The following is a 22,488-nucleotide window of genomic DNA, read 5'->3' on the forward strand; positions in this document are numbered from 1 at the left end:
CTCTCTTTGCCAGATTTATCATTTTTGTAATCAAGAAAAATTTCATGTAGGGCTACATTTTTTATGCATATGCCTGCCTACATGTAGGAGAACAAGAAGGGTATTGGGATCTTCTGTCGCTTTTACCATTTTTTTTGTTTTACAGACATCATGCACACATTCAGATTGACTTTATTCTGTTCTCCTGTAAACACGGATTTCCACAAACCTTTCTTGTAGGGCTACAGTTTCTTATGCAGTCTCTTATCAAGATAACTCTTTGGCTCTCTAGCTACATAACCATTTTTGCAGAGTGTAAGAATTTACCTAGGTGTATACCAATTTATCTGGTATACTTAGTATCGGTTGAAAGCTTTCCACATCTGTATTAGTACTGGGAGCCTATGACACTCGCCGATGCATGTGCCTTCCTATACTGTGACGGAAAGTTTAAACCATCCATGCAGGCAGTGACTATTGTCAACTGAGTATTTGCTCAGCCAATCAGAGGGCTGTAGTGGCCACCCATAGTACACGGATAGCCAGTCATGGGAAACGATTCACATATCAAAGATCACTCTAGTGAGTTGGTACGTGAAGTTTTTTTTTTACTACCATGACTCAATATTCGCTCAGCCATTCACAGCATTGAACATGCCACATGTAGTTCACAAGTTGCATATCAAAGACCACTGCCTCAATTTTGTGCACGAACTCCCCCACAAATTTCTTTATCAGAAATCAACCTCGTCTTTCCATATTAAAGTTGGCTACTGTGTTAAAGAGTTTTTGTTCTTAAGCATAAAGCACGTCTTTATATTGATTTGCTGTAATAAATATGTAGAATGTTGGCATAAGTTTGTTATTGGAGAGATCACGAGAAGTTCAGCACGTCCATCAGCCTCCTTGTACTGTCGTGTTCAAATTGACCTCTGCATGAGTAAGATTTGGAGACATTTGACTTCTTAGTTGAACCTCTTACTGTGATCTTTACAGACTAGCCAGCTGAATGCTCAGCTAACAGAAAGATCCTCCCGCCTGGCTGAAGTGGAGACTGCCCTGGACACAAAGAAAAGAGACATGAAACAGCTGGAGTCTCGATTGGCTGAACTGGTGAGTGTTAAAGGGAGACAACTGCTCTTTTGGGCCCTCTGCCATTTGCTATTGCTTACCAAGGTTACCTCCCCTCTTGGTTTAAGTTCTTGTTTTTCTTGGTGCAGATTTCGGTTTTGTGTGTTCATGGCTCTCCCTTCAGACTCCTGAGTTGCCATCAGCTCCTTCTCATCTTGTCATCTGAAATACTACTCACGGGTAAATTAATGGCTCTATGAAAGGAAATATTTTATACTGGTAATGTAGTGTTATACACCCGTAATCGTCCATTCTCAAGATTTCTCAGCTCTGAACAAGAGAACTTCCAACAAACAAAAAAAGCCCACATGAAGAAGACAAGAATACAAACTGTGGATAAATCATCACTTTGCAATGTGATCACTGCTATTGGAATCTGTTACGCTTTTTGTTGTGTTCAGGTTCATTGTTAGTCTTTGCTATAACTGTTCACAGGATTTTTTTTCTGTTAGAGCACCAGAGCCATAGCTTATTTTCACATCACTGTGATAACGTGAGAAAAGTAATCATGCACATCTGACATGCTTAATTCTGATCACATTGTCCCCATTACTTTTATTCTTTTCTTAAATATGCATAGTCTTTAAAATTGTTTGAAATCTGTATCTGTAAAAGAAATGCACGTCAGTCCTGCCTTACTTGTGTGAATGAACTAGAGCAATTGTTCATAAAGTAGGTTGCCATGACTGCGTGTAGATGTTTTTGCATATACCCATTTGCTTGGCTGTGTGATTGGATTTGTGTGTAGTTTATCTGCATTGTACTTCACCAGGCGTTTCCTGTCTTTCTGGGGCCGGTTGTTCTGAAATGCGTGATAATTTAAGCCAGGCCTAAATCTTAATACAAATTTTGGCCTACTACAAAACTAATAGTACTTCATTGCAGACTGAAGTTAATACTGGGCTTAACAGCTGGTGCATTTTTGAACAACTGGGCCCTGGTCTTAACAGCTGGTACATTTTTGAACAACTGGGCCCTGGTCTTCAGTTTATCATAATAATGTTATTACTGCGTTATCAAACAGCATGAGCCGTAAAGATCTATGTAAGCATGCTCAGTAACTTTGTTCTTCATATCAATATCAGAAAGTGTGTGATGGGGGTTGATGAAGACTGAATGGACTATTGGCTGTAAACTGTACAGTGACATGACGACAAAGTATTAGTACGAAAACAAAATTATCTTTTTGAAAACCATTTTTGCAGAACAAAACAAAAAATATACAGCTTTCATGTACACGCAGTTTTGGAGTGAGTGTCATTCATGAGTAGTTTAGGCGTTTTTCTTTTAGTTTTGTTGGTTAATCTTCTACAAAACCAGTACTGGTATTGTTGAAAGTTTAACAAATGATAATTGATCAGACAAAGCATTACTCATCTGCATCATTTACAAAGTGTTAATCTCTAAGTTATGTGAAAGATATTTTTTCAAGGATACTATTTCTTGTACCAGATTCAGATCATTGATGCAGATAGATTATGGTCATAATTCATACTTTTGATTGAAGTGGAACTGTAAAAAAAAGGTAAAAATATTAATAATTAATGTATAAATTTATGAATTTTTGAAATTCTAAAACTAACATGTCAGCAGTGAGGTTAATCCTTTTAACAATAAAAAGCATATAATTTTTGAACAACACAGTTGACATGTCAGTAATAATAAAAACCAAATAGAAAAAATAATTCATAATGGTTATTAAGAAACTTTCTGTATGCCAGTCTGATATCAATGATTTCATGGTCCTCTTTCATGGTCACCATTACTTCATATTCTGCCCTCTGCCAGTTTGGTCCTCCATGCCTCCGACTGACCAGCTTTTATTAAACCATCTCCCGTTCTGTTCAGATTGCGGGACTTCAGGACCTCCAGGCTTTCTTTGATGAGGACTAACCTCCTCCTTTCACCCTCCTCCCCTGGCATGTGTACTACATGTATAGTAACCCTGACACTAATATAGCCCACCCTCGCAGCAGGGTTTATTTTAGTCAGAGGTAAGGGTTTTCTGTCGCTATGGGCAGTTTGTCCAGGTTGTCCAGTGCAGATGTACCACACTACTCTCAGCTCTACCTCTATATATTCCCCTCCCCCACCTACCACCACCTGCATGACCGCTGTACAACCTTCACTGGCTGGCTGAACCCTCTCACCTCCCTGCTCAGCTCTGCGCCATTCAAAGTCGTCGTTTTGAAGTCAGTCAAATGTTTTAATTTAATCAATTTTTCTCTCTCCTTTGTGTGTATGTGAAATTCTAATATACCTGTTGTTTTGATACCAAAATGATAATACTGGGACCTACATGTAGGGAATTGAACAGAGGAGGCAAGGGTTAAGAAAGGGGACAACTAGGATAGCCTGTTAGGAGGTGGGATCTTTGAATTAACTCTAAATTTGGTCACAGCTGAAAACTTAAGAATTTCTCAAACTGCAACACTTTGAGAAGCTAAGCTGCTTTTGACTAGAATGTAACGGGCTTGCATGCGTCAGCTGTTGGAGCTTAACCTGTGTGTTTTTTTGTTTTTGTTTTTTCTGAAAGGGCAGAACATAAATGGTGTTATTTAAGAACTTGTTTGTAAACCATCCCAAAAGTAAGTCTTGTGTTGAATGTCCTAAGGAATGAAAATAACATTTCCACTGAATCAATGTTTTCAGCATATTTATTCTTTTTGGTGTACTTTTTTAAATTCTGTCATACTTGTAATGAATTTGTATTTGTATTTGCTGAAGTGTTTGAAAGTAGATCACCTGTAGAAAGTAGGTTAAGCACAAGTGCTTCAATACCCTGGCATTGGCCAAGTTTATAAAAATTCTATTGCATGTAAAAAGAAAAGACAATTTCTTAAGGACAAATAAAAAAACAATTTCCGTCAACTGTTCAGAGCTTTCATTAAGATGACAGGCTTGTTCTGCCCCTTCTGAGTCCAGAAAATTTTGTTGTTCGCATGTGCATTTTGGAACGAGAAAGTCATGCTTCCTACCAATGTGGACGTTAGGAGAAAAATATTTTTAAAGTAAAAGATATGAATGGAACCATTTTTTTTCTGTTAAAATGCATATGTCTAGATCTGATATTGATTGTTTTTTTCTGTAGCTACTGGTCTGTTTGGAATTTTTTTTGGTTTTGTTTAGTTTTCGCTCTGTTGCCCATGTGCTGGCAGCTAGCTACTGTATGACCTTTTCTTTCATCATTGTGTTTTAACAAGATGCAGTGTTTCTTACAAATAACAAATACCCAGATGTGTATTGTTTACATTTCATGTTTGTTCATACCATATTCAGGCTTTGTCGACTTGCTTTATCACCAAATTTCACCTCTTTGATCATCAGAAGATCAATACTGTGCTTTTGCTTTTTGCTGACTCAACTCTTTCCTCATGCACTTTGTGTTACATGTGTTTTGTCATCGGCGTTTTCTTTTCTGTGATAGGCTTACTTTGTGTTTTGAACTGGCTTTAATGTTGTTGTTGGGAGAGGTTTTGGTGTGGACATTCCTGTTCAGTATACTGTATGATAACACTGGTATTTAATATAGGTTTGAAAATAATCATCTCTTTTACATTTCAAAACATATATATGCATGTGCATATTCATTAGATTGATTGTCATGAAACAGTGAACACATTTGGCACACTGTCAGTATTCATGCAGTAAAATACATAAACTATAACCTGTTCCTGTGCCTTTTCATTATGATGTAAAAATGGAATTGCAGTGGTGGTAAATTTTGATCTCAGTTTGCAAGCAATGTACACATGTGGCTCATAAATTGCTATTAGTGGTAGCAGTTTCAATCCTCTGTAAATGTTTTTTTTAAGTCTTCTTTCTTTTTCTTTCATGCAGGAGGATGAGGTGAAAGCAGGAAATACTAAACAGCAAAAATTACAAGCCACCATTGATGGTAGGTCACTTTGTTCATGCATGTATTAAAATGGCTATCCTTAAAGCTGGAGAAAACTTAAAAATTACTTGAAGTTGAGATGAAAGAGTGCAAAAAGTTATTTTTCAGTGTGGTCTTCTATATTTTTTTCGATTTTATTTAAAGAGAAAAAGACACTTGAAAAAAAAATTTTGTATGGTGGATATTTGGGACCACTTTTTGGTATATATTGTCTTTGTGTAATAATTTTATAAATGAGGATGCAACACATGTTTAATAATTATATTTGCACTAGAATTTGGTCTTTTCAGCTAACAAATGTGTTCTATCCATATTTTGATAATATTTATGTTTTTAATGTATTCATAAATATTGGCATACTTCAGATTAAATGCATGTGGTTGGATATGAACAACAAATTTACATTCAAATAAATTTATTAGACTTGCATCACATCCTTATTTAGAGTATTATTATGCAAAGACTGTATATACCAAATTGTGGTCCCAAATACCCACCATACCAAATTGTTTTTAAATACCTTTTTCTTCTGAAAGAAAAAAATTGAAAAAGAACATTAAAGGCCATTTTTGCACACAAGTTTTCACACACTTTGATATGATTTTGTCATCATTTTTATATTTTCTTCTTCTTTAAAGACAGAGTGGTGTAAAGAATCTCATATGCATGTAATATTCCGAGAGAAAAGATTATGAATTTGCTGTGCTGAAGTGAAAACTATTGCAGGCTGTAGTTTCATTCCTCATCATGTTTATTGATGAAACATTTAAGATGTCCCGAAGAACATCTGTAATGCTTAGTGAGATAACAAGATCATTATAGAAGAAATAACTTTGAAAAATGCATCTCATTTCAACTCATTTACTCTTATTCTTTAAATTTTGGAAGAAAGTTTAAAATAAAAAAATTGTTATCTGGAATAACATATAGAATTTGTGCCCAGTGAAGCGAAGGGAAAAGCTCAATGTGGAATGTATTGTAATTACAGATTGAATTAATGCTTGTTTTTTGTACAAGTACATCTAGCTGTAGGCTCACTGGAAGCCTGGGGTATTAAACAAAGCATGGGCTTGGTGGCCTAGTATGCGGGCTGTGTGTGAAACAACAGACACACCTTATAACATTAACATGTTGACGTGGTTGGGCAGGCAGTATTTAAACATGTACACAGGGATTCATACACGTTGATTTTAGACCCCGGTATTCGGTGGTAAAATTCAGTTGAAAACTGAAAATGACCGTACAATAACTCAATTCTGTGTTTTTCTGGTACAAATACTCAATTTTTTGGATTAGTGATTAGGGACACCACAGGAAACAAAAGAGGATTGTAGCCACTCTTGATATTACCTGTTTTACGTGCCTGAGTAAATTCGGCCATATTATAACTTGGAATATTAAACAGTTTTAAGAGTTCTTTTCAGTATTCCCATGATCAACTACGTGAAAATTAATTCTTGTGAATCCGTCTTTTAAGTAAATCCGCGAAAATAAATTCCAGGGAATAATAAATGCTTCACAGTATATACCTCTGATGAGAATAAACCTTGTCTTTTGTGTTTGTAGGCCTATATGTGTTTATTTTTTATGTAATATTTGTTAGTTCCTTTTTTTCTTCTAATATTTATAACAACCAACAACTTAACATGCATGGTTTATCACTGTTTCATTATATACCTCTGAGTGGGATAAGCCTCATCTCTGTATTTTGCATATGTTTACTTTTGATTTTTTTTTTTTTTTTTTTTTTTGATTGGTGTTTTACGCCGTACTCAAGAATATTTCACTTATACGACGGCGGCCAGCATTATGGTGGGTGGAAACCGGGCACAGCCCGAGGGAAACCCACGACCATCCGCAGGTTGCTGACAGACCTTCCCAATTACGGCCGGAGTGGAAGCCAGCATGAGCTGGACTTGAACTCACAGCGACTGCATTGGTGAGAGGCTCCTGGGTCATTACGCTGCACTAGCGGGCTAACCGACTGAGCCACGGAGGCCCCTGTTTACTTTTGAGATAATGTTTATTAGTTTCTTTAATATGACAACCAACAACTGAACGTGCATCACCATGGTTTCTGACTGTTTGATTATATGATGTATATCTCTGATCTAGATAATATACTTATAAAAGTATATGTACATGTATGTACCAACAATAATATCATGATTAGAAGTGAACTTCAAATGAAATTAAACTTTCTCGCTCTCATATATATATACTGATATATCGAATATTCTTTCACTTTCACTAAATTATCAGTTGCTATTATTAAAATGCAGAATTAAACTCTATACCAGGTTATATTAGGTGTTTAAAATAAAATAAACTCAACCTCAGGAAAAATCTCAATTTTGAGTATCAGTTTGTAAGAATTTGGACTTTTGTGAATCCCTGGTAGAGGTGCCTTAATCCCTCAACTCTCTCTCATATGAAAGAGCAACTTTCACTGCAATTTATACATGATTTTTATTTGATTTTGGAGACAAAACTACATTGGTTGGATTTGAGTGTGTCAAGGCCTCACAAAAAGAAAAGTGTTATTCAGTGTACACAGAATAATGCCCTCAAAATTAAGCACCTTGCAAACATGCAAAAAGGTTGAAGAATTACAGTAGATGTAGAAATGCACATGTACATGTATATAGACAATGCACCCATACTAGTACTTTATATTCTCAAATGGACCAACCCAAAATTGTCTCCAAAATCAAATTAAAAAAGATGTATAATTTGGAGTGAAAAGTTGCCATTTCATTAGCGAAAAAGTTGAGTATTTAGTGCGCACATTTTCCAATCTAAAGATTAGGGCTTTATGACAGTGTTGAGTGAAAGTATTTGTGTTCCTTGCATTTAGGATTAGACTGCACAGTGAGTTAAGAAAAATTAACTTGCACCAGTACTGGTACCTCAAAGGTGCCAAAACATGACATGTACCTCCCTCTACATGAAGTGTACCTCCCTCAACATGAAATCTACCCTCTCCCCCCCCCCCCCCCCCCCTCCTACATGTACTTTCAAGGCTCAACTTTTGTGATGATTTATTTGATTACTGTTTTACGCCGTACCCAAGAATATTTTACTTACACAACGGTAGCCAGCATTATGGTGGGAGAAAACCGGGCAGAGCCCATGACTATCCGCAGAGTGCTAACTGACCTTCCCATGTATGGTGGGAGAGGAAGACAGCACGAGCTGGACTTAAACTCACAGCGACTGCATTGGCGAGAGGCTGCGGGGTCATTGCGCCGCGCTGGTGTGCTAACCCCTTCGGCATCGAGGCACCTTATCATGCCTATTTCTGATGAGTTATCTACCTAAACTGTAGCTGACACTTGTATGGTATTTATTTATGTGATTGGTGTTTTACGCTGTACTCAAGAATATTTCCCTTATACAAACAGCAGGCCAACAATATGATGGGAGGAAACCGGGCAGAACCTGAGGATTGCCTACCAGGTTGCTGGAAGACCTTCCCACGTATGGGCAACCTTTTAATAAACTTCACTGTTGAAAATCTGTGTGCCACTAGCTGTCTGATAGTTAGCACCAGGCACACTCCACTCATGATACTAACCACTGCTTTATGTAAAATGCCCTACGCCTACATGTGTCTGTCAATGAATCGGTGAAATCAATCTTTATACTTTAAACCAATGTTTACAGATTTGACAGCAAAGATCTCCAGCAAGGATGCTGCCTCATCATCAATGAATTCAGAAATCCAGCAGCTGAAGAACCGATTTGAAGGTAAGATTTCTTTCTGTCTTACTGATGTTTCTCATGTGCGTATCAATGATCCATGTGTTGTGATTTTAAGCAGGACATTGGATGTCATTGGATTCAGGACAAAATAAAAACAATGTTTTTCTTCCAGATCCTCAGGAGTTGTTCGTTACAGTCATAGTTTCATTTCACTTAACGCAGTGTACATGCATACTTTTTACATTCACCAAATTGTCGTCGGGATTTTCATACGTTAAATATCAGCATTTGCTGAAGTTTTGATAGTCCTATTGTGTGCGTAAATTACACAATGCATTCAACTCCAAAACAATATTTCTGGACATCTCAACCCTCACCCATGCCCCCACAACCCTTCCCAAAAAATGAGACCATTTTTAAGAGTTATATTTTTCCACATAGTCGTGAGTGTCAAAACAGAAGAAAAACAAATGAAAGAAACCGATGGCCTTTACAGTAAAAGCCCACACGCTGTTGCTATGGTGGCTGTGACGGTGAAGGGGTATGTCAGACAGGACATTATACCCTGAAGATGCATGATGACATGCTCTATAGCATGATTTGTGCATGATTTTATCAGTAATTCTTTACAAGTACGCTGTCCAAAGCAAAGTTTATCCAACATATTCTTCATGTTGCCACACTTCTTGGTACACACCTCTTAGCATGCCTATTTAACATGTATTGGTGTTTTTTGAGGTAGAAATATGTGAGGTGTGGTACAGTATTTCTCTTCACCTGGTTAATGTGTTTACATACAAACATAACCTTTATCTGGTACATGTAGTCACTGAAAGCTTGAATATGTGTATTTGCTTCTTGCATTCAGGAGTTGAGCCAATTTTAATGATTTCTGATGGGTTTTTTTTTTTTCATCAAATTTTGGAAACTGATCAAATTTCTGAAAAAGAAGCTTCAGACAGATTATTCCCTTTGAACTTTTGTCTGATCTCCAATAGTGCAAGAAGCAAATTCTGTCATGATGATTTTTTTTCTTTTAATTTTATGTCCTCAAGATTTGTTATTAGAACATTTATCGTATTTCAATTAATTTCACAGATATTTTCTAAGCCAAAAGAATTTCATCCCATTTTTGCAAATAGTTTAGTTCATATATGCTCAGCTTTCCCTCTAGGCTTTTCTGCTGCTATATTCATTCAGTCTTTGTTTTAGCACCTCGCTCGTAATAATTGTGTGTAAATCATCTTTGTCCAGTGTTACAGGTATTTCCGCATATAGTGTAGAATTGGCAAATGTAAAATGATGTGAGTGAGAGTCAGTAATTTAGAGTCCAAGTTATTCACGATTATAATTAATACCCCTGTAAAACTAGAATTCTTAAAATATTATGAATTCTGGTACGTAAATAATGTGAGACCAAAATCCCTATTCATGTGAGATCTGAACATATTATCAATGGATTTAGTACTTAAAAGTTTCTTGAGTACGGCGTAAAACACCAATCAAAAAAAAAAAAAAGTACTTAAAAGTTATCTAAATGGACATATGAAAACCTTGTTTATAAGTATGAAATTTCAGCTTCAGGGAATCTGCAAGTTAGCTGTATTGTTTTCCTACAAATTTGAGTTTTTCTGACTATTTTGGTCTTTTACCCCCCCCCCCCCCCCCCCCCCTTCCACTGCACATGCACTGTATGAGCAGTGGTTTGTATATTTTTTTTTGACCCAGTTTTATGCTAATCTTCATTCTTGCTGCAATATTGAAACTTTAACTTAATAGACGTGTGCTCTCAGGCTTCGGCATAAATCAGTCTTCTTTTGTTTAACCACAATCCTTGATAGCAAGAAAACCTACACTGCAGATGTGTATATGTTACACAAAAATTACTGCTGAAACCTCCTGTTACCCATAAATCTTCAACCTTTTCGACCACTACAGCACTTTTTTCAGTGGAATTTATGCATACGGTTATTATGAAAATGACACTAAAATGATTTATATGCAATCAGTAAAGATGTGAGCTTCATAAAGCTGTGCAAACTATTTCTCTTCACCCCATTGTTCACCCCAGAATGTTTCAAAAATATTGGCTGCAGAGGTGGTTGAAAAGGTTGAAGAATGTTAGGGTAAGGCTTTAATCCTTTGCGATATTGTAGTGGCTAGCTTTATACCTTAGTCTGTCAGGTATTACACCAGAACTAGAGGTTTGAGAGATGGACCAGAGTCTTGGAAAGCTGGGCATAGATGGCAGGCATGGTAGATACGGTTTGACTTCCCATTGCAGATTCTCAGCGACAGCTCGAGGCTAGCAAAGCCAAGTCAGAACACCTGGCTGACGACAAGCTCAAGCTGGTACGTCCCTACCTGTAGTTGTTACAGCTAGTCTTAGTTTACTAATCTGTCGTCAAATTACAGTAGATTTTAGAGTTTCTCTATATAACAAAGTATATTTCCTTGGTTCTAATTGATGCAGTACAAGCAATTCTATAAAAGTGAAAGCGAGCTCTTGGCAGTTTTTCTGAAAAATGTGGGCGGTTCAGTGTCAAACTTGAATTAGAGCTGAATGCTTGATTTTGGATGTTATTCCACTTTTCACTTAGCATCAGCCTTGATCCAATTTTGACATGGTTGTTTAATGTATTTGACCTCAAATTTCACGGGGAAAAAAGGTATATTAAGAGGCAAATAATGGTTGTTACACCCGGTCCTGAAACCCATATTTTCCCAGTAGGATATCATCTTACCTTCCAAAGAAATATTGAAACACCTTTGTAACATAATTTGTAATTTCTGAATCATGCAAAATGAGTAATTTACTTGTGCATAAAATTTAAGGTCAAATACAATATTTGGAAAAACTTGTCCCAAACTCAATTGTTTTAAAATCTGAAGGAAATTTTAAAGTGTTGATGCCTCTAATTGAAAGTTAATTCCAAATTTTATCATATCTTCATGACCTAAATATATTTTCTTAGTTTTAATTCACATTTCATTTCCTTTGAAACTTGTAAAACTGTACATATATATGTATATATACATATGTTGTAAAAAAAAAAAAATGTTGCATTGGTGAGAACTTGTTGAAACTGGCTGCACTAAATGTGCTTTGGTTGATTGTGGTGTGGGCTTTATAAATTGTTTGTGGTTTCAGTCCTGGGCAGATTTGATTCATTTACATGTGGGCTATGAACCAATTTATCTTCAGCATGTAGTCAAAAACGCACATCTAATCACATATAATCTAGGAGGTCTTATAATTGATTTATAATGATCACTTCCTTGAAATTCTTTGAGGTAATAAAATACAGTTTAGTTGAAAAGGGAAAGGCAATTGTTTCGAGATACACACATTTTGGTTTGCGTGGAATGTATCCCTAGTCAGGAAGTCGACTTCTATTCTAAGATATTTTGGCTCATAGATCATCCCAGCTGCACTGGTGCCTCAGCACATTCTCTGTATTGCCAGTTTTAAACGCTGTTGTGTGGTAATTTTGACCAAGTATGGCCTGACACGATGTGGCGGTGTGGATCTAAGGGCTAAACTTCACCTGACACAAAATTAACACTTTAATAGTAATTATGAGTAATCAGTTGTTTTATAAGCAAGTTTGTTTTCTGTATTAACTGTCTGCGTTTGCGATCTAGTGCTTAAGCATGCACGCTTTTTCACGTCATACTCATATTTTTACTTCATGCTTTCCTTTCATTTGGTGTTGGTTTCACTTTCACTTTCTCATGGATCTCTCTGGGTGCTTGCCCGTGGCAGCTGCACCATCACTTTCACTTTCTCTTTTTATTACATGCAACCTTATACATAAAGGCTTAGTGAAGCACTGATAGAGGTATAACTTCATGATAATAATTCAGTGTGCCCCCCACACATACATGTACTACACCAAGGAATGGTTTATTAAGTGCAGAAAGGAGTGTAGATTTATGTGGATAAAAGTTGAAAATTCTTGCATCAGGCCTTACAGATTTAAAACAATAACCATCCTATTAAAATGAGAAATGCTAATGTTGTGAAGACTACCCCCAATCATGACCAATATTTTGACTTCTGAAGGAAATAAGACTGGTGTTGGTCCTTCACAAGATGCTGTACACAAACATTTCAATTTTTGTCAACAATAATTCAAAAATTATAGCCTTTATGCAACACATAATTAAGTACACTTCAAGTTAGCCATCAGAGTGCTTTATCATTCCGTAAACATACAATAACTGTTACTGGATGAAAACATGCAACGTAAAAAGACATAGAATTGTATAGGAACACACAAAAAGAGAGTTGTCAATATTACAGGTGTGCATATATCACCTTAAATATGAGGGTTTTGAAAATGTGTGCGTTTGTTTAATCTTTGAGAAAACTTTGTCCTCCCAACACAGTTTATTCAGTTGTGAATCTTAATCTATTCTACACATCCAATACCAGGATGTAAATATGTACATGCACTAATGCACACGACTTCGTACCCATTGAAGGCCTAGAACTGAAAAAGATGTCATAATAGGTCGAGTTATGATAAGATCTCGCCAAAGTTTCAGTACAATGTCCTCAAAGTTCCGTTACCCATACAGACGTTATACATGTAGCTTATAAAACGAGTATTGCTTCAGCATTGCATTTTAACAACATCGCTCATGTTCTGAGTTGTTCATTCACCATTTGGAATGAATCATTTCCCCTGGTGCTTTGAACTTTTTTTGAACTGATGTTTTTACGCATGAATCTTGCACAGCGTGTTTCTCTTGTGAACCATTTGGCACACAGAGTGGTGGAATGTGAACCATCTCCTGAACAAACCATTTCATGAGTTGTTTTGAATGACTTGTTGACCTGTTTATGAGTGAATCATGTCATGAACAAATCATATCATGATCCAGTTGTTTCATTATTGAACCATGTATTGAGCACACTTGTTTCACAGAAACCCCATGTTTTGAACGAATTGTTTCATGAGTGTAGCAGGTCTCGAACAAACTGTTTTATGGGTTTACCATTTCTTGAACAAACTGTTTTATGAGTGAATTTAATCTTGTTTCATGACTGAACCATGTCTTGAACAAACTCTGTTTAGAGTTGATCATGTCTTGGAACTAATTGTTTCAGTAGGGTATGACATTCATATAAAACTTTTTCCATGAACCATAGTCATAAGGGCATGGAACCAGCTCATGACTTAACTGTACTTGACTAAACTGAACTGTAATGCTTTTGAAGCTGTACTGTTTTAAAGTCCCAGTGGATCTTGAAACTCATGCCATTTGATTATCAAATGAGTTGCCAAAACAGTTGTGATTCGTGGCATTTCAAACTCATCATAAGTGTTGTATCCGATGATCACCGACGTCCACGTCCATTGTGGGATTATCATTCTTGTTGAATTCTGCTTTTTGCAGCTGGCTGACAGTTGGCAGGTTTCACCTCCAAATGTCGGCCAAAGCTTGACCTTGCAATGCATTGATATGAGGCTGTCGACCTTAACAAGCATTTGTTGACATGCTTATTTTTTGGTGGTGGCAAAGTTGTGATCTACAGTCATTTTAGGACTCCCTTGGAGTTATCATATGGTACTGTGAATCTCATATGGTACGGTTGTCTCAAGTTACAATGGGATCATTGATTTCACAGCTTCCTTCACATCATCAGTGCGATTGTTGTCTCAAGTGTCCATGCAGCCATTTGTCACAAACACATTGGTATGCCATGATGATTTTGCTGCCCAGCATTTGTCTGTGTGACTTAATTTGAGATTAAAGTGGTTAAATCTTTTCTTATGCATGTAAAATATGCATTGGAAGTTGAAATTTGTCCATGTCGAATTGAGATTTGCAAGGTCCAGTGAAGCTGGATGACAACTGATGTATTAAAATGTTTGTCCCCAACTTTGTATGTTCACAGATGGATAGCTGGATACACTATTAAGTCATGCATGACTTTACAAATTTGTACTAAAAACTTTTTTTGAATTCACATGTTACTTAACAATTATAGGATTGCACTGAGTACTGATCATGACCAGAGTATTATATTTGAAACTGATTGTGTCATTTTATTGCACTGAATTGCATTACAGTGTATAAAGTGGACTAAAGCAGTAACAGAAACCTCAGAGTTAGTGACAGAAAGAGACTCAGTGACAGAAGCCCAGAGGTACATGTAGCAACAGAAGAATACTTACATGTGGTAACAGGAACCCAGAGGTAGTAACAGAAGAGATTTTGCAACAGAACCATGGAGTAGTAACAGGAGACTTTGTAACAGAACCGCAGAAACAGTGACAAGGAGCCCAGAGTTGTAGTGAAAGAAGCCCAGAGTTAGCAACAGAAGAAGACTTAGTAACAGAACTAAAGAGTTAGTAACAGTAGGAGACTCTGTGACAGAACTCAGGCCAGGTTTAGTAACAGAAGCACATAGTTTTAGTAAAAGAAGTCCAGAGTGACAGTGACCAGAAGCACCAAGTTGTGAACTGAAACTGTAACAGCAACATACTTTGTAACAAAAGCACCAATAGTAACAAAAGCACAGAGTTAGTAACAAAAGCACAGAGATAGTAACAGAAGATTCCATGTTAAACTGAAGCACAGAATTGCACTGTGTTGACAGAACACCTTGTAGTTTTAACTAGGCCGCCACATATCAAAATCCCACCTCTCTCTCTCAATAAGGTGACATATCATTTTCACTCAAGTGAGGCCCAATGACATTTATTTTTGAAGGAACAACAAATCGGTGACCTGATGCAAAATTCGGGCGATAGCGCATCTCAGCTGTCAATTTTGAATGAGCAACTCCGAGACAAAGATAGGTCAGTTTATATTCCTTGTGTTGTCTGATTTTTTTTTTCCAACTCTGCACTGTGATTATATATTGTTTTCTCTTTCAGATTATGTTATTGTTGTTGTACATGTGAATAAACTAGATAACCTATGCCAACAGCAGCCAAGCATGAACTAATTCATGTGTATGCTAGGAAACTTATAGCTGATCTTGATACTGATGATACAATGTGTGCTCCAAAATATTGCTATAGATCACGTGTACATAATGAATTGTTAATTTCTGCACTTCCATAGTGTTGTAAATTTTCCGTATTGGTTTCAGTTTTGTTTCTTACTCTTTGCTCCCATGTCACTTTCTTTAAGTTTGTTGTTTTCTTATGTTTATTTAATCGCAAGGTTTTTATTTTTGCAGCATTTGGGCTACCAGATATTATTAATGATCAGTCAGAGCATTATTTCTTAAAACATGTAATTCTTTAGAAATATTTTTTAAAAACAAATTGTTAGTTTTTTTTTCTCCTCTCTCCCTCTCATTGTTAAATCAGTGCGAAAAGTATTTTAGCTTTAATTCAGGTGGTAATGTCTGGTAGCTCAAGTAACAAGGAGAATAAAAAGTGTTTAATGTTGATAAACTTCATGTCCACATACATGAAATATCCATGAAAGCTTTTATTTACTCTAGATGCTTATATTGTCCACCCTTCCCCTGCACATATTTTTGTAAATATACTTTAGCTGGTATCCAGGGACAATGCTCTGAAACTTTGTTCTGGGGTTTTTCCGTGTAACAATCACCTTGCAAAGTTTTGTGAAGGTTGTTCCATTAGATTAAATGTAGATCACTTAATACGCATTATTAATCTCTAATATACATGTAGATGTACATTAGTTAATTTAGCCTCTTCTATTTAATACGTATCAAGTGATGTAATCATGCATATTTGTAGACTTGGTCACTTATGATTGGCTGTGTAGCTGTTGTGGTGGAGCACTTACTACACTAACCACATTTATTTTAGCGTCTACTGAGAGGTCCAAGAAAACCACACTAGTGCAGTTTGAATAGATTTTTAAAGTCTTTTTATATAAATAATTTTTTGTATTTATGTTGGATTTGAATGGTGTTAAGGACCACATTTGTTGTTTTTCCTAAGAATGTTAGCAGCTTTCACAGTGTGGCTCATGGTACTGCTCTCTTTTTTTTACAATGGAGGGGTATGGATACTGCAGCTTAAGTTTTATGAGCTTGTTTCTTTTTCGGGCCTTTCTTTACCCTTCCTTCATGCCATGTATACTTACATGTATATATTTTCAAGGCAATATCAACATGTGTAACACCTCCAGTTAGTATGAAGAGTTTTAGTGGTCGTGATCATTTCTCTCTGGTAGAACAGTAGCACGGTGAACACTTATGTAATTAGATGTAGATATACACTGATAGTGGCTTTAATATCTATAAGAGTTCCCAGCAAGCATGGCCAAAGGTCATTCAGATGGCAATCAGTGAGTGATGGGTTGCATCAGCATTGTTCTTTGGGAGATGTGTACATATGTGTGTATGTGGATAGATAAATTAAAAAAAAAATAGATAAATATGGAAGTTTTCTGATGAAGTCCATTTATTAGAGCCTTGTAAACAGTATTGGTAGCATCCCTGATCATAAGGAGATTCATGATTTTAAGATGTTTATCTGAAGTAAATGATGAAAGGAGGTTGAGGGACATTGTGATGTTCACTGAGCAGCAAGTGTTTGATCTATACATGTACATGTATATGGGGGCCATTTCTGAATAAGGTAAAGGCAAATAGAGCACTGACTTCATTGTTGCTGTGTCCAGAAAGATTCACTGGGAGGTTTTCATATGGCAGTAGAAAATTGGATAGTGTATTCAGGGCCATATCTAGAAAAACATTACAGGTTCTGATCCCAAACTGTAATGGTGACATTGTGACTGTGCATAAAGAAATGTCAAAAATGCATCTCAAAATGATGTTTTCTAAGAGTTCTTATGTCTGTGAATGAAAAAAATTGTATGAAAACTTAACTTTTTATTGGTGAACCATCATATTTTTGCTTAATTTACTTGTTAGTTTTAATACAGCTTGTTTAGTTTATACGGCGAACAGTTTGGGAGCCCAGATGTTTTCCAGAACCAGAGTGACTCTAGATATGGCCCTGGTACTACAGGTATTTTGGGTCATGATTTAATGGTCATCTGAAAGCTTGAATGTAGCTCTATCTTCATTTAGAAATATAAATTGTAATGAAATGCCTTAAAGGCTTTGTCATTTGATGGTGGGAACATTGAACCCTTAGACAAAATAAGGTGAAGATTGGCAGCTATATTTCCAACTGTTCTTAAATGGACAAAAACCAACCACAGTCCTCAGTAGATTTGGCTTTAACAGGGTTTGATTGTCAAGTAGAGTGTGTTGTGGGTATGGAATTTCATTTTCATCTGAGGTCTTAAACAAGGTGTCTAGAATGGAGTGGCCCTTGGTAATGTATGTACTATTGCCAGTCTTGCAGATCACACAGGATAGAAATTTGTGTAGTAATTCATGAATAAAGCTATAGCATTCATATTCTGGTGAATAATGGATGTGCAGATATGATGTTGTACACGACGATTAGGAATTCTGACCAATGTTAACATGGCCAATTCCCTGGCTGTTGAGCCCACAGTAATTATTGATGCGGTGGCGGTGTTTGGTCGTGTGAGATATGCCCGGCCGTTCTTGTGGAGGTTGTGAGCCACAGTTACACACATGCGTAATAGGGCCAGGAAATTGGATTTGGCAACCTGGCAGGCAGCGTGTTTTAATTTCAGCAGAGCAAAACGATCTCCCCGACAGTCATTGAGACAGGTTTTTGGTGGGTTGATGGAGCGGGATATGTGATCGTTTAACCGAACCCCCGGTGTATTGATCTGGGTTTATAGACATTGTAACCCTTGGGCTGTGATACAAGACTCATCAACAGGTTCTCTCGGGTCAATATTTGGGCGAGTTTATCGACATTTGCCAGAAGTGCTTCCGCATGTGTCTGTCAAATGTCCTCAGCAGGTGCCGTAGACTCAAGCAGTCACCTTGAGCTGATCCGTGGTTGTTGTTCCGTCATAAGATGATGATCAACAAAATCTTTGTTTCCTTTGAACCCCAAGGATTTCCAGGGAGGGTGTTTGGTGGGTTGAGATCTAACTGTGTTTTCATGGACTGGTATTATTTGTATCCACAGTCTATCACAGGTGGGCTTCATGTTGTCAGTTGCATTTTGTCAAAGAAATGAGCACATTTCTGTTTGTGTATGCGTCTAAAAATGACGAGTCAATTGTTTTGATAATTATTCACGTTTGGTTCACATATCTTCTGAAATTTTTAACCAGTTACTACTCAGACAAACAGTGATTTTTACCTCATCAAGATGTTAGAAACAAGGAGAGGTGTAGAAGAGGTGATTGTTTGCTGTAAATAGGAAGAGCGGGCTGTAGTAAATGAGGAGAGACTGGAAACCATGAGGTCACTGTACTCACATAGTGAACACCCTTGAAGTCTGTTAACTGAGGCTGTGAGTACGGAATGGTCACGATTTCTTGATCAGCTTTCTGCGTCTTATTATAAAGCAGACATGCCAACCTGTGAAGAGAGCTCCTAGTTTTCCTGGCAGTGCTGTTCTAGAGTCTCTATTGATTTTCTCCAAAACCTGCCTTCTTTTTGAATTTTTGTTTGGAGGGTGATCTCGACCATTAACTTTGATAACAACCTAGTTTATACTCTGGAGAGACTGACCTTAAGGCAACTAGGCTGATGGGTGGATTTCCAGCCAGCACAGATCTGGGTTTTCTGTAGAAGCTGTCACTTTGGCACAGCTATTATCATTACGTATGGCAGCCATAAGACCTTCAACATTACCAAGGAAACAGCAATATGTCTTACCCAATTTACCCCATAACCAGTTACGTTCAGTGGTGAATGCCTGTATAGCTGCTCTCAGTGACAGAGTGTCTTGGACGAACAGCTGTAGGCAGCGCTAATGCACGGCACTGCCGTTTTTGTGACGGTCATTTTCACCTCAGCTGAACGTCGTGTGGAAATATAACGGAGAGACAACAGTGAGGATGTTGTTACAATGAATAAATGAACGCCACTTTAGCAATGTTTTGGGCTTATCGTGGCGATCGTCATAGCAACAAACTATTCTGATGATTTGGTCGTGAATACAATGTAAGTGTAGCATATAGTATCTCTTACATAAAGTTCATGTATGTCCCTGAACATCAACAAAGGGTTAAAAGGTTTTAAATGCTGATAAACTATTCCTGTGCGCAGACCAAAGAAGTAAGAGATGCAGGTATGAATATTCATGTGCATGTGTAACAAGGTTTCCCTACCAAGACCAGAGGAGTACAGATGGAGCTAGGTATGATTAACCACGTGCAATGAACATGTGGTGTTGTCACCTAAATTACCTCTGTCCAACACTGCCTGCCAGGAAGACCCTTCAGAGTCCTGCTGTCGGGTTACAGCTGCACAGGTCAGGTCAGGTCACAAATGAACCTTTAGACTGTCATACCAGCAGATTTCTGGGCAGGCTGTCTGGAAAACCAATTAAGACTGGTGTTGCAGGAGCGTTCTCTGTATTTGCACCTCACTTTCAGATAAATTGGGGTGGTTTTTAAGCTCTGACTAAATAGTGCAATTCTTTGCAACATGGGGGACAAACTGCAGTTTTGGACAGGAATATTAATTTGCTTTTGGACTAAGCATTTCTGACAAGAATCTAAATGTTTATGCTGACACAAAGAAGCAATGATTATGGTTCATGGTCAATGTACATGCTTTTGCTGGGAGACCAGGATGGAGCCCTGCTGTGGTGTGCTGGATTTCATGAGAATTCCATGTTTGTGGTATTGGGTTTGGGAGAGTAAGAGCAAAACTTTACATGCCATCGGTGGCAGTGAAAGTATGGATATTTTCATGGCAGTTTCAGTCCAACTAATCAGAATTTAGATGTTGCTTATTTGGTAGGTCTTCATAAGCTTTCTGTTTATGGTCTTTGTCTGTGTACATGTTGTCTTATGTTGGCGGTGTGAAGGCTGTCTCAGTAACTTATTGGAGTAATGGGAATGTTTATGAAGCCCTGTTGCTGACTTTAGTCATATTCACTGTTAAAATACACTATATGGACGTGTGCCGAGAATTAGTGGTGTTTTCCAGTGAGGTCCTATTGGGTCATTGGTGATTCGGCTACACGGTCCTCAGGGAATATCACAGCTGTATGTGGATCATGTCAAGACTACAGGGATCTATCAGCACTGTTGCAGATGTTATTGTAGACAGTTGGATTGGTTTAGATGAGGCTCAAGGACATGGGGTTTTGACGCATGTTTGGCCCGCTGGAAGTATGTAGTGGAGAATGTAAGTTATATGGTGCGTTGATAACGGGATTAAAAGGACAGCAGAATATCATCAGTGTGCTGTCCGGTTTACTGCTGGGCTCAACAAGGACATGAACTGTAACTTTGTGGACAGAATATCTTTTTCTCCATGTACATTCATTTAAATTTGCTAGTTTTGAGCTGGAAGTGATAAGGTTTTTTGGATCGTTCCTGATATACTGGATTGTTTGCCTCTAATCCTTTGTTGGATTTCACTTCAACAATGTAATACATGTGCAAGTGTGTGGATTAGGAGGTTTAGGTATGGAACAGGTTTTTTTGTTTTAAATAGATAAGATACATATTTTCTTTGCCAAGATACAGGAACCTTATATTCTGCAAGCTGCCAAGCAGGATGGATGTCTTAAAAATTTGTTGTATTAAACAGCTTGTTGTCAACTTCGAAGGATGTTTCGTTTCTTTGCTTCATAGGCATTTACTTAAACGCCTACTTTGGACTTCTAAGGCTCACTTATGGTCTAAAGTGTTTGTATGGGTCTGTAGTTTTTATGATAATAGCTTTGAGATACTCAGACGAGTGTGTTGTGTAGAGGGGTGTATAGGATTGATGTTGCCAGACTGATCTAGAGATAGAAATAATGTAATGTGGGTATATGAATTTGCTGGTGGAGAGGGGGAGGGGAATATGGCCTTCTGGGCTACACTTTGTATACACTTAATTTGTTATTATTTCTTTATTAATTTGAGTAAAAAATATGCTGTAATACCGCTGTATTAGTAAGTGAATGCAAAGTTTATCTCAGAAGGCTGTGTTTATGAGTCTTATATAAACTTAGACATACACGTAAGTGTATGAAGTGCAGCATTATATATGTATTTAAGCTGTAGATGAAAGTTCAAACTAATTGCATTTTAATTTAGTGTTATAACATGTATGTTGAGATTTTGTTGTGAAGCTTATGGATTATGTCTTAAAGCCTTTTTACTCATACTTTGTGTTTTTTGTTTTCCCATTGACATTGTCATCTTTACAGAAAAATAGAGGAGCAACAAGCAGACTTGTCCAGTTTTACTCAAAAAATTGCTGAGCGGGAAACTGCTCTTGAGACTTTAAAACAAGACCATTTACAGGGGGTGGAAGAATTAGTTAGCAAACACAAAGAGGAATTAAAATCACTGCAGGAAAACAGGGATGATGTGGTAAGTGTTATTTGTGCACATTTTCTGTTTCTCCTGTCTTTTGCTGATACATGTACACATACGTACCACAAGCAAAAAGAGAATTTTTTTGAAATTCCTCTCCATGTGTTGTTTTATATTTTTATGTATAATTCCACATATCTTTTCTTTAAATAAAAGCACGTGTAGAATAATATTTGACAATTGTAAGAATTTGGAGACAGGGAGACTTAGTCATAACCAAGCTAAAGTGTTGATCTCATGGCAGCCTGTAGACCCATGACCAAACAGTTGTCATGCTCAAATATAACTCCAACTGATAAAAAGCAATCGGTTATCATAGTTTTCCTGACCAACAGACCTGACTACCAGTATATAACATAGATATTCCGGAGTACTACTTCTAT

The 22,488-nt window shown here is 37.2% G+C and overlaps 1 protein-coding gene across 5 annotated transcripts in view; it reads left to right on the plus strand.

Annotated features, from left to right (window-relative positions):
• Positions 1 to 22,488, plus strand: part of LOC135476137 (CAP-Gly domain-containing linker protein 1-like) — a 77,008-nt gene that overhangs the window by 32,359 nt on the left and 22,161 nt on the right. For all 5 annotated transcript variants that reach the window (XM_064756051.1, XM_064756052.1, XM_064756054.1 and 2 more), the window contains 6 exons: positions 976 to 1,092; positions 4,951 to 5,008; positions 8,675 to 8,758; positions 10,998 to 11,065; positions 15,440 to 15,528; positions 21,937 to 22,102. In XM_064756051.1, the coding sequence (XP_064612121.1) occupies positions 976 to 1,092; positions 4,951 to 5,008; positions 8,675 to 8,758; positions 10,998 to 11,065; positions 15,440 to 15,528; positions 21,937 to 22,102 (582 nt within the window). The remainder of the gene's footprint in view (positions 1 to 975; positions 1,093 to 4,950; positions 5,009 to 8,674; positions 8,759 to 10,997; positions 11,066 to 15,439; positions 15,529 to 21,936; positions 22,103 to 22,488) is intronic.

Source organism: Liolophura sinensis, chromosome 10 (assembly GCF_032854445.1).
Source record: "Liolophura sinensis isolate JHLJ2023 chromosome 10, CUHK_Ljap_v2, whole genome shotgun sequence".
Classification (NCBI taxonomy): Eukaryota; Metazoa; Mollusca; class Polyplacophora; order Chitonida; family Chitonidae; genus Liolophura; species Liolophura sinensis.